This window comes from Uranotaenia lowii, chromosome 2 (assembly GCF_029784155.1).
Source record: "Uranotaenia lowii strain MFRU-FL chromosome 2, ASM2978415v1, whole genome shotgun sequence".
NCBI lineage: Eukaryota > Metazoa > Arthropoda > Insecta > Diptera > Culicidae > Uranotaenia > Uranotaenia lowii.
In genome coordinates, this window is record NC_073692.1 from 50496939 (window position 1) to 50510790 (window position 13852).

Below are 13852 nucleotides of genomic sequence, written 5' to 3' on the forward strand. Positions count from 1 at the left end.
AGATTTGGGCCCGTTTCGAGGTATGGCATGGGCTCCGTCATGTTGGAAAGCAACATTCGCATTCGGTTCACTGGAGTTTGCTGAATTCCCCCTGGTTCTTCAAAATATCCATGTAGACTGCAGTATATAAACTTCTACTCCAGCTTTAATGAAAACAGGGTGCATCTTCAATCCTTTCGAAGCAACCGCTTCAAATACTGTGATTACTACCGGATGCATGTTTCGGTTATTTCATTTTCAAAAATAACCAAAGTAGAACGTAAAAATCTGAGGATGCTAGCAAGTAGCTAGTGAAATACTAGTATTTGGGTCTTTCAAATACTGTAGCTGAATTCAAAGGAATCTTCGACTACTTTGAAATAATAGTTTCATTCAGCTAAGAGGTTCTTCAAACCTTTGATTATTAGTAAAAATCGAAATTTATTTTTGATATCCAATGACTTAAAAATGCATAAAACGTCGAAATGTGGTGTTATCTCGAAAAAAAATTGTTGGTCCAAATTCCACTATGGGCTTTCGAAACTCACCCTAAAGGGACCAAAGGAAATCAAAATTTTAATGTTGATGCCAAAAAACTTAGAAAATGCATAGGGAAGAGATGGGCTAGATGCGCATATTAAGAAAGTACTCATTTTCTCCCGTATTCCAGTAAAAAGGAGTCTGAAAACTATATGCACAAGAGCGGATATCTGTTTTATATACGTTACAGCAATTTTTCTGTTGAAATCTCTTACAGTTTTTGTTAAAATAATTTTAAAATAAAAGTAGTCAAAATAGCCGATTTTCGAAACCGGTGGGCTAAATGCGCATATTTAAGTTTTTAGCTATAGTTCATTTACCCATGCAATATTTTGATATTATTTAATTGAAAATGGTAGAAACCGATGTTAAGCATACGTGAAAGCTGAATTTTTGGTGACATTTTAGATATCACTAGTTCTTTTACATGAAACATAGTCAGGTATGCCATATGGCCATATTTCATGGTAATATTTTGTTTATATCGTATTTTTTCGGATCAGTATTAAGCTCTTCTTTTTTCACTGTAAGATTGTCATTTGAGCGTAAATTTAATGATTCAATGATAAAAAGTAAAAAAAATATAAGACTAATCTATTTTTTCTTGATATAGGCATTTAACCTGCCTGATATATATATTCAAAACCTGTCTCTTCTTCCAATATCCAACTTTGCCAAAAGCTTCATTTTGTTGAATTTCCGATTTCCAGATGAATAAGAAAGAAAAACCGTTAACATTTTTGTTTACAGATTCTGTACGCACGATAATCAAAGTTTAATATATTTTAACAAAACTAACAAAAATCATGTTTGAATGTCCCTCTATAACGCCGAGATCTGTTCTTAATTTAAAAAAAAAAAAATCGGTAAAAAACGGCCATGCTCAAAATCGTAATAAAGGTAGGGTAGGTAGACCCAATCCAAAACGCTTACTGAAGAAGATAGTAAGTTGTTATCGAAATACCGGTATCTGAACTTTTCTTATACCGTGGTTGAATTTAGAGGAATCTTTCGATTTCTTCGATTCAATAATATTTTTGTATAAAATCCCTTCCGTTCCTTTTTAGCAAACTTTTTGATCAAGAGACTCAGATTTTTTAAATGACTGAACACTTGCTCTTGTTTCAACGCCTTTTTATCTATGCGTTTGTTTTTTTTTCTCAAAACTTATGTTGTCTTGTCGCATCTCATTGCTCCCTCTTTATTACGGCACTGTGATTGGGTCAAATGGTGTGTAAAATAACCACGAGTCGGTCCTTTTCCTGTGAAACCTTGAAAAGCTGTGCAATACCCCCCAATTTAATAGTTCAACAAATTGCAACGGACAAAGTGCTTATCAAGCAGGGTTACCCCAATTACCGGCCAATGAGTTCATCATTGCTGCCTAATCTTTTGAACGCTCCCCGATTACCACCTGCCCGATTCTGTAGAAAGGCGAAACGGCACCGGTGGGAATTAACCCATACCCTGGTGTGGTGGGAAAAGCGAAAGAAAACATTCCACGAAAGTATAAATGAAGGGAAGAATCCCAACTGAACACCGTTCTCCTCCATCCTTAACCCACCCACACAGGTACTTGACAACAAAGTCAAAATGGTTTCCAGTTTCCGTTCCGTAAGCGTAGCCGTCGTGTACATAAGGTAAAGTACCGAAATTGACCTTTCACCTTTACGCTTGAGCTGCTGCCGCCCGGTGTTATTTTGGAGGTAAGCCACGCGCTACGTTTGTTTTCCCCACTCGAAGATGTGCCCTTTTTCAACCCCGGCCGGGTACACGGGTCGCGTGGGAAAATTGTTTATTTTTGATGAAATGCGTCCTGTGTGCGTGTGTTGATTTTCTCAGCAATTTTTTTTAGAAATGTTTTCTCAGGTGTTTTAGTTTTCAATTTTTTTACCTTGTGAAATGTTCAATGATTGCGAATCCATTAGAAATTCTAGTTATTGTGTGTAGTTATTGTCTACGCATTTTGATAACGATTTCAAACTTTTGAATTTTGCATTCTTCCGAGGCTCAAGAGATTTTATCAGAAGTTAGTCCTTCCTAGTAATGCTGTAGATTTCTCTTTCAGCGTGATTAGTCCCAGAGAAAAGCCATCGAAGGAAAGGAAAATAGTACAAACGAAAAACTTACATGAAGCATGATTTTATCCGTTTAAGGTATTTTTTGCAGAAAATTTTTCCATTCTTATATTTTGTCGATTCTCACGGCTTCCAAAGATCATTTTTAGTGGCAGTAATCCGTTTAGTCGGAAGTATAAAAATGATCGAAAATAACATTGCAATTTTATTAAGGGTTACCTTTGGGATTGAAAAATGAAAATTATGAATCAAGTTAAATAATGAAACAAAATAAGAAAATTTAAAACAAACAAAAACTACCAGAATTTTGGAAATGATAAAAACTTGCAAAAATAATAAGCAGGAGGAAAATTAAAAAAGCACAATTGTAATTGTGTATTTTTTTCTATTTTTCATCATTTTATCATGTTTGTTGTTTTTGTGATTTTTGTTACTTTTAATTATAATAATTTAAGTCATTTAAGCCATTTTTGTCCCATTTTTGTCGCATTTTTGTATCATTTTGGTCTCATTTTTATCTAATTTTTGTCTGATTTTTGTCTGATTTTTGTCTCATTTTTGTCTCATTTTTGTCTCATTTTTGTCTCATTTTTGTCTCATTTTTGTCTCATTTTTGTCTCATTTTTGTCTCATTTTTGTCTCATTTTTGTCTCATTTTTGTCTCATTTTTGCCTCATTTTTGCCTCATTTTTGTCATTTTGGTAATTTTTTGCCATTTTTGTCATTTTTGTCATTTTTGTCATTTTTGTCATTTTTGTCATTTTTGTCATTTTTGTCATTTTTGTCATTTTTGTCATTTTTGTCATTTTTGTCATTTTTGTCATTTTTGTCATTTTTGTCATTTTTGTCATTTTTGTCATTTTTGTCATTTTTGTCATTTTTGTCATTTTTGTCATTTTTGTCATTTTTGTCATTTGTGTCATTTTTGTCATTTTTGTCATTTTTGTCATTTTTGTCATTTTTGTCATTTTTGTCATTTTTGTCATTTTTGTCATTTTTGTCATTTTTGTCATTTTTGTCATTTTTGTCATTTTTGTCATTTTTGTCATTTTTGTCATTTTTGTCATTTTTGTCATTTTTGTCATTTTTGTCATTTTTGTCATTTTTGTCATTTTTGTCATTTTTGTCATTTTTGTCATTTTTGTCATTTTTGTCATTTTTGTCATTTTTGTCATTTTTGTCATTTTTGTCATTTTTGTCATTTTTGTCATTTTTGTCATTTTTGTCATTTTTGTCATTTTTGTCATTTTTGTCATTTTTGTCATTTTTGTCATTTTTGTCATTTTTGTAATTTTTGTCATTTTTGTCATTTTTGTCATTTTTGTCATTTTTGTCATTTTTGTCATTTTTGTCATTTTTGTCATTTTTGTCATTTTTGTCATTTTTGTCATTTTTGTCATTTTTGTAATTTTTGTCATTTTTGTCATTTTTGTCATTTTTGTCATTTTTGTCATTTTTGTCATTTTTGTCATTTTTGTCATTTTTGTCATTTTTGTCATTTTTGTCATTTTTGTCATTTTTGTCATTTTTGTCATTTTTGTCATTTTTGTCATTTTTGTCATTTTTGTCATTTTTGTCATTTTTGTCATTTTTGTCATTTTTGTCATTTTTGTCATTTTTGTCATTTTTGTCATTTTTGTCATTTTTGTCATTTTTGTCATTTTTGTCATTTTTGTCATTTTTGTCATTTTTGTCATTTTTGTCATTTTTGTCATTTTTGTCATTTTTGTCATTTTTGTCATTTTTGTCATTTTTGTCATTTTTGTCATTTTTGTCATTTTTGTCATTTTTGTCATTTTTGTCATTTTTGTCATTTTTGTCATTTTTGTCATTTTTGTCATTTTTGTCATTTTTGTCATTTTTGTCATTTTTGTCATTTTTGTCATTTTTGTCATTTTTGTCATTTTTGTAATTTTTGTCATTTTTGTCATTTTTGTCATTTTTGTCATTTTTGTCATTTTTGTCATTTTTGTCATTTTTGTCATTTTTGTCATTTTTGTCATTTTTGTCATTTTTGTCATTTTTGTCATTTTTGTCATTTTTGTCATTTTTGTCATTTTTGTCATTTTTGTCATTTTTGTCATTTTTGTCATTTTTGTCATTTTTGTCATTTTTGTCATTTTTGTCATTTTTGTCATTTTTGTCATTTTTGTCATTTTTGTCATTTTTGTCATTTTTGTCATTTTTGTCATTTTTGTCATTTTTGTCATTTTTGTCATTTTTGTCATTTTTGTCATTTTTGTCATTTTTGTCATTTTTGTCATTTTTGTCATTTTTGTCATTTTTGTCATTTTTGTCATTTTTGTCATTTTTGTCATTTTTGTCATTTTTGTCATTTTTGTCATTTTTGTCATTTTTGTCATTTTTGTCATTTTTGTCATTTTTGTCATTTTTGTCATTTTTGTCATTTTTGTCATTTTTGTCATTTTTGTCATTTTTGTCATTTTTGTCATTTTTGTCACTTTTGTCATTTTTGTCATTTTTGTCATTTTTGTCATTTTTGTCATTTTTGTCATTTTTGTCATTTTTGTCATTTTTGTCATTTTTGTCATTTTTGTCATTTTTGTCATTTTTGTCATTTTTGTCATTTTTGTCATTTTTGTCATTTTTGTCATTTTTGTCATTTTTGTCATTTTTGTCATTTTTGTCATTTTTGTCATTTTTGTCATTTTTGTCATTTTTGTCATTTTTGTCATTTTTGTCATTTTTGTCATTTTTGTCATTTTTGTCATTTTTGTCATTTTTGTCATTTTTGTCATTTTTGTCATTTTTGTCATTTTTGTCATTTTTGTCATTTTTGTCATTTTTGTCATTTTTGTCATTTTTGTCATTTTTGTCATTTTTGTCATTTTTGTCATTTTTGTCATTTTTGTCATTTTTGTCATTTTTGTCATTTTTGTCATTTTTGTCATTTTTGTCATTTTTGTCATTTTTGTCATTTTTGTCATTTTTGTCATTTTTGTCATTTTTGTCATTTTTGTCATTTTTGTCATTTTTGTCATTTTTGTCATTTTTGTCATTTTTGTCATTTTTGTCATTTTTGTCATTTTTGTCATTTTTGTCATTTTTGTCATTTTTTGTCATTTTTGTCATTTTTGTCATTTTTGTCATTTTTGTCATTTTTGTCATTTTTGTCATTTTTGTCATTTTTGTCATTTTTGTCATTTTTGTCATTTTTGTCATTTTTGTCATTTTTGTCATTTTTGTCATTTTTGTCATTTTTGTCATTTTTGTCATTTTTGTCATTTTTGTCATTTTTGTAATTTTTGTCATTTTTGTCATTTTTGTCATTTTTGTCATTTTTGTCATTTTTGTCATTTTTGTCATTTTTGTCATTTTTGTCATTTTTGTCATTTTTGTCATTTTTGTCATTTTTGTCATTTTTGTCATTTTTGTCATTTTTGTCATTTTTGTCATTTTTGTCATTTTTGTCATTTTTGTCATTTTTGTCATTTTTGTCATTTTTGTCATTTTTGTCATTTTTGTCATTTTTGTCATTTTTGTCATTTTTGTCATTTTTGTCATTTTTGTCATTTTTGTCATTTTTGTCATTTTTGTCATTTTTGTCATTTTTGTCATTTTTGTCATTTTTGTCATTTTTGTAAGTTTTGTCATTTTTTTGTCATTTTGGTCATTTTGGTCATTTTGGTCATTTTTGTCATTTGTGTAATTTGTGTAATTTTTACATTTTTCTCGACTTTCATGGAACAATATTTGAAACTTTGAATATTTTAAGGCAACCCTAGGTCAAGTTTTTTTAAACAGAAATTTTAAAACTTTTCACTTACATCTAGAATTGAATCAAACATTCAATGTTATCGTTTAATTTCTCCCTCCTTTTCCAGACGTAACCAATTCCAGCATACGCGCTCCTATTCCGACACCTTGGCAGCAAGATGCATGCGGTCGGAATCCACTCGGCCCTGGCCATCAAGCGGCAGCGGAAACGGCGGGACAACCAGCGGAAAGTCCGGGAACGACGCTACAGCATACAGAGCTCCGAAAGTGGGGACACACATTCGCCCCATGGCTCCACCCGCCGGAAGTTCCACCCCCACAAGGTGCACGCGGTCGACAACAATAACTTAGACACGAAAGTGAGTAGCAGGATTTTCTGTCACCAAAACGAGCAGCCACTTCGGTAAATCACAAGCCCTGGGCCCTGGGACTGGCGTCTGATGGATCAAGAAAATCACAAAAGTCATTCAGCCGTTCAACCATGAACCTGCAAGTCCTGATTGACGGTTTCGATTTCTTGCCATCATTCCACTCAATGATGATGGTTGGCGCCGCTCGTTTTGGTTTTGCCAACACGCGTTCGCTTGGCAAAGTTCAGGACCTCACTTTCTATTCTTCTGCTTTTTCTTTTCCATTTTCTCTTTTTCTCACGCAATCCGCAACAGGTAGTCACAAGCATCGGCATGCTTCACATAGGAGTCGTATTCGTAGTATTCGGAATCTTTTTACTAGGTGCTGGATTTTTTCCAGATAATATATCAAGTCACCAGACGCAATCCTGGCATTTACTTGGTGAGTGTTTGTGCTTTTTGTTATTTCTTACAGCAGGTGAATGAAAGGGGAAAGTGATTTGTACTGAGTTTTGTTACCGACAAAATAATCTGCGTCAGCGCTATTTGTCCACGAAGAATGGCTGAAGGGTTTTCCAAAACAGATGCTCACAGCTGGAAACTTACAGCCCAGCTATCATTTTACTGTGTTTGGCTTGACATTACTCCTTCTTGAACAGACTTCCGCAAAGATTGCGTTTTAGTCATTTTCAACTGGCTTAAACTGATTGTTAGCATATCTGTTATTCGATTAACCGAATGTAATTATTATTTCAAATTAGACCAATATAGTTTGATCTTTGATGAATTTTGATAAAAGTTTATTATTTAAAAAAAATCTACACTAAATTTGCGAATTTAGAAGATATGAACTTCAGTATTTCAGTAAAGGCTGGCTTAATAAGAAATGTGTCTCAGAAGTAATTGTTCATTATCCTTTAAAAGTTTACAGGAGTGTTTATTAGGCCAAAAGGCATTCGAAGACAATTACACTATGTCGGAGACACTTATCTACAAACAAATATCACCCAAAGTTAGGAACATTTGTAGATATCCAAATTTTATTTGAAATGGGTCTGTAGGACCGAGGATCATCATATTAAGCACAACGGAGACCCTTCAGTCTCTAGACCCCAGGCAGACTATTGACTATCTACCGACCAATCAATCTACCGTCAATCAATCAGCATGGATCAGTGCTCGATTTAGGCACCCGCAAGCCGATCTTATCCAACAATCAAGAAATTTACAGTGTGCAGTGTCCTAGATATCTCTGAAGGCGTGCTGATATCTGACCTATCCAAACTTATTAGGTACATCCCTTATCTGAGTTTGTGTGAAACCAGTAAGAACCTACTCCAACTTGTGCAATCAGTCAAGGGAGATGCCTCAAGATTGTTTGATTCTATCAACATTATCTTTCCCTTACCACTACTTATTCTGACTAACACTAGTTTAATATCCATATGTTGAACATGCTGAAATGCACTCGCACGAACAACGTTTACAGGCGATAAATTAACTGACGCTCACACCCTTATCAGGTTTCAGAGGCAAGTGGAACGGGAAGCTGCTGTGATGGGACAGCTTGTAATGGCTACTTTAAAGGCTTTCAAGAATGACGGATCCGCAGACAGGTGAGCCCTTTTTATGAACTTCCGAAGGAAGGTACACCTTTCTCGAAAATACTCAGGCTGACAGAACTCTGAAGATATCACCATGCTATTCAACGAAGTTCGGGAGAATCTCACCAACGGACCTTGAGGCCATGCCCATGTCTAAAATATCTCCGGAAAAAACTGACAACCTTGAGGGTGGTTATCACTCAAGAGTCAGCAGTTCACTGCATTCACAGGAAATAGTTTTAGTTAAAGTTTAGTGGATATAGAAGTTTCGAAGTCTTTACATAAAAAACCCGATTTAATACACTTAACAGTGGATTGGAGCCTTTCTAACAGAGTTTAAATTATATTTGGAAATATATAAAATAATATAGAATATACATGATAGATTCCTTCCCTCTGAATCATATAAGTATGATTTCAGATATTCAAACACGAAAAATTCCAATCTCAATATAAAAAAATGATGCCTGATACGTTTTTTTGGGGAAAAGCGAACTGGTATGTAAGGAGCTCATTTTATGTATGGAAAGAATGGTATTTAAACAGTAGAATTTCCAAGATTTATAACACGCTGAAATGGTGCCGTGGTAGCAACCAGAACTTTCACGCTGCTGGTCACGGTTCGAATCTTACTGTTTTTTTATGCTTTTTTTTACTGAATAAGTAAAACCAACTACAATATTGATGGATAGCCGTGACGCGTGCCCTAGCATGATACCTTTTTTAGAGCTCAACCATGCATAGAGGAAAAATTCCCACAAAAGGAGGGGAAAGTAATATGACTATTAAATGATTAATCTCATTCTGTAAACTAAATCTGAAATCTTATTCTGATTCTAAAGTTTGAATTTTGAGTTACAACACTTAGTCTAATATTTGAATATAAGTTCCAATTTCAAATTCCAGGTTGATCTTTAATCCAAATTCTTAATCAGAATTCTAAATCTGAATTCTCAATCTGAATTCTGAATCTGAACTCTGAATTTGAATTCTAAATCTGTATTCTGAATCTGAATTCTGAATCTGAATTCTGAATCTGAATTCTGAATCTGAATTCTGAATCTGAGTTCTGAATCTGAATTCTGAATCTGAATTCTGAATCTGAATTCTGAATTCTGAATCTGAATTCTGAATCTTAATTCTGAATCTGAATTCTGAATCTGAATTCTGAATCTGAATTCTGAATCTGAATTCTGAATCTGAATTCTGAATCTGAATTCTGAATCTAAATTCTGAATCTGAATTCTGAATCTGAATTCTGAATCTGAATTCTGAATCTGAATTCTGAATCTGAATTCTGAATCTGAATTCTGAATCTGAATTCTGAATCTGAATTCTGAATCTGAATTCTGAATCGGAATTCTGAATCTGAATTCTGAATCTGAATTCTGAATCTGAATTCTGAATCTGAATTCTGGATCTGAATTCTGAATCTGAATTCTGAATCTGAATTCTGAATCTGAATTCTGAATCTGAATTCTGAATCTGAATTCTGAATCTGAATTCTGAATCTGAATTCTGAATCTGAATTCTGAATCTGAATTCTGAATCTGAATTCTGAATTCTGAATCTGAATTCTGAATCTGAATTCTTAATCTTGTAAATCTCATTTTGATTGTTTTGCATCACACGGTTTTCAACATTGAAATTTCTTTCATCCAAATTTTTTTTTATGATTTCGGATTTTACAACTTTTAATAGTAGATATGGTTTTACCCCTAAAAGTATGCAGCAAACTTAATTTCAGAAAAATTGTGAAAAAAAGTTTTCACAAAACAAAATCGTGTTTTCATGCGTAATGATCTTTAAGTCATCGCAAATTTATCAAAAACTGTGCAAATTGGTATTCTTGGAGAAACAATTCCAGAATTGAAAATTGATAAAGTGAGGAGAAATTTTACGGATGATGAAAAGAGCGAAAGAACATTTTTGCAAGGAAAATTTATTAACGTACACCATACTTTACCTCGCAACATCCAGCTTCATCAATTTTTAATTCTGATATTCTTTCTCCATGAATCTAAATTTTTCACCGATATGCCGAAAATAAATTTACAAAAATTATGAATCTGAATTCTGAATCTGAATTCTGAATCTGAATTCTGATTCTGAATTCTGAATCTGAATTCTGAATCTGAATTCTGAATCTGAATTCTGAATCTGAATTCTGATTCTGAATTCTGATTCTGAATTCTGAATCTGAATTCTGAATCAGAATTCTGAATCTGAATTCTGAATCTGAATTCTGAATCTGAATTCTGAATCTGAATTCTGAATCTGAATTCTGAATCTGAATTCTGAATCTGAATTCTGAATCTGAATTCTGAATCTGAATTCTGAATCTGAATTCTGAATCTGAATTCTGAATCTGAATTCTGAATCTGAATTCTGAATCTGAATTCTGAATCTGAATTCTGAATCTGAATTCTGAATCTGAATTCTGAATCTGAATTCTGAATCTGAATTCTGAATCTGAATTCTGAATCTGAATTCTGAATCTGAATTCTGAATCTGAATTCTGAATTCTGAATTCTGAATCTGAATTCTGAATCTGAATTCTGAATCTGAATTCTGAATCTGAATTCTGAATCTGAATTCTGAATCTGAATTCTGAATCTGAATTCTGAATCTGAATTCTGAATCTGAATTCTGAATCTGAATTCTGAATCTGAATTCTGAATCTGAATTCTGAATCTGAATTCTGAATCTGAATTCTGAATCTGAATTCTGAATCTGAATTCTGAATCTGAATTCTGAATCTGAATTCTTAATCTGAATTCTGAATCTGAATTCTGAATCTAAATTCTGAATCTGAATATGAGTTCTGAATCTGAATTTTGAATTCTGAATTTTGAATCCTGAATTCTGATTCCTAAACCTGTATCCTGAATTTGAAAACTGAATCTGAATTCTGCATCTGAAATTGAATCTAAATTATGTATGAGTATGTAGAAATGAAAAAAAAACATAAATTCATTCTTCAACACGAGTAAAAAAAAACGAGGGTCATAAGATCTTCATATAAATTCCCCCCCAACGCAGTTTCCTGTACGGCTCTGCATTTTATTGACACCCGGCATGGCTTTAGACACTATAATTTCATAAATGAAATTATAATGTCTATAGGCATGGCGGACTCTGAAGGAAACGCCCATCCGCCATTTGCTGCATTGAAAAGCAAGAAGTGTAAGATATAAACACTGTTGCCGTATTTGCCCCAGCAGACTGAGAAACTGCCCAGACCACGGTGCGTCTTAGTAATGCCTTTTACCTATTTGAGTTTGAGCCGCTTTCTATCAAGCGTGCCGATGGTTTATTGGATAGCGCTTGCAACTTTGGATCTGAAGGGTTTTGGTTCAATTCTCGAGTTAATAAAAATATTATTGTTTTATTTTGATTATCTCCAATTTATAAATGATTGCTGGTGCTGCTGCTTCGAGGCGCCACTAGCAACTTTTTTTTATGCCATAATAAGTATGATATGTATTTGGTAAAGAAAACGGTTTCAACTATTTTGTTTTTTTCCCGTTTTTGAAAGGGTTGTGTAGAAAAAAAAATGCATTCTTTTGAGACTAAAATCATTTTAATTGTGCAGCCCAGTTTCGCAAAAACGTTCTTGACATTTTTAAAATGGCACATACAAATCCACGGACATCAACAGAACTCGTCGAGCTGAGTCGATAGGTACCTATAAAGGTATGTCTAAGACCCATAATTAATGATCTCTCAAATCGACCGATAACCAAACCTTTCTGTTAGAAAGGCAAAAAAGGTAATGTGTTGAAGCACGAAAGGTTGGGACGATTCAGCAGCGATGAAGTAACTGCCAGTCTCCCCCAGATAAACGGATTTCGGATAATTCTGTTCTCCCGTAGATGCGGCCTTATATCCGATGCACGTATCAACTGGGTGGTCAGTCCAGCGATGGTTGACGAAGCCACCTCAATAAGCTTGCCAGATAGCAACCGGGATGGAAGACAGTCCACTTCTTCTCACTACCCTCCCTAATAAGCAGAATACTGACTGCGTATAAACGTAATTTGACTTCATATAAATTACATTTAATAACTACACCAATTGTTGGATTCCTTAGGGTTTCCAGCATGTCTAAACCTGCCAGCATGCCAGCAAAACTCGATACTCCGGCATTTCTGTTTGCCACCCAAGGTTTCTCAAAAAAAGTTAACTCCACGTCAAACTCCACTCACCAGTCTATCACTGAGTTTTGCCGAGCAATCGTTTTCTAAGCGGTATTCATGAGTTATATTGCTTATTTTTTAATCTTCATAAACCAGCACGAACACATCAGTAAGCACTTCGGGAAATTCGTTCATAACAGCGATGAAAAGAGGTGGTCCCAAATGAATCCCTTGTGGAACACCTTCGTTGACCGAGAAAGTACTAGAATTGGCGTTCCCCCGTTTGACGTATGCGTTCTTTCGATCGGGTTCGAACGAATCCATTGAAGACGACAGGAACCGGTTATTTCATTCTTGCACAATACCGACAGTAGAGCGTTTATATTGACTACGTCAAAGGCTTTGGCCATTTCAGTGTATATTGCGTCAACTTGGAAACCTGGCATCATCCACTGTGAAGTTCTCGATACCAACTCTGTTGGGTTCGTTACGGTAGAGCGTTTCTTGAGAAAACCATGTTGAACGTCCGAAGTGTTCGTTTTAATCCACGGGTAAATCTTATCCTATACAATACTCTCAAAAAGTTTGAGTATTGCAGAGAGATTTGCAACACCACGATAGTTTTCGACGGTAAGCATGGAAACGTTCTTGTGTATCTTGCATCCAGTAGAAAACTACCGAGGGATTTCGATCCTAAGCTGTTTGCTAAGATATCGAAAGCCTCGTTTATGACGTGCTTTATCAATCGGTGTATCACTGTATTTCTGAAGATCAACATGAATTCATGTTCATGTCACCACCAACCTCATGACGTACGTTTCGAAGTTGGTTTGGTTACTAGGCTGGACAGACGTCAACAAGTCGATGCAGTTTATGTAGACTCGAGCAAGGCTTTTGATATAGTACCGCACAAATTTGTCATCGAAAAAATGCGTCGGATATGACTACCTGATTGCATTTTGCAAGTGGATCAGCTATTATCTCGTAGACCGGACTGCTTACGTACGGCTGAACAACGTGAACTCGACACTTTTTCGAATCACTTCTGGAGTTCCACAAGGAAATCATCTGGGATCTATGATCTTCGTTCTTCTTATCAACGATCTACATATGTGCTACTATTGAATCGGAGAAGCTGTTGTACGCCGACAACCTCAAAAATTTTTGTACCGTAGCTTCACTAGTTGACTGCTGTGCTTTCCAAAAAGACATCGATTCAATTCTTACGTGGTGTCATCAGAATGGTATGGCTTCTAATGTTTCCAAATGTAGTGTCATAAACGTAAACTTCACTCGTAAACGTCAAACTTTGAACTTCGAGTACAAAATGCAATTCCATCCTCAAGAACCTTGGCATAATTTTGGACACCAAGCTCACTTTCTCGCAGCATATCTCGACTACAACAGCTAAGGCCTTTGCGGTT

At 33.4% G+C, this 13852-nt stretch overlaps 1 protein-coding gene across 3 annotated transcripts in view; it reads left to right on the plus strand.

Annotated features, from left to right (window-relative positions):
- LOC129745353 (uncharacterized) overlaps positions 1-13852 on the plus strand; it is a 113214-nt gene that overhangs the window by 45372 nt on the left and 53990 nt on the right. For all 3 annotated transcript variants that reach the window (XR_008737119.1, XR_008737120.1, XM_055738375.1), the window contains exons 2-3: positions 6443-6694; positions 7001-7127. Coding sequence is in view for 1 of the 3 variants with exons in the window: in XM_055738375.1 (XP_055594350.1) it covers positions 6494-6694; positions 7001-7127 (328 nt within the window). In the remaining 2 variants the exon portion in view is untranslated. The remainder of the gene's footprint in view (positions 1-6442; positions 6695-7000; positions 7128-13852) is intronic.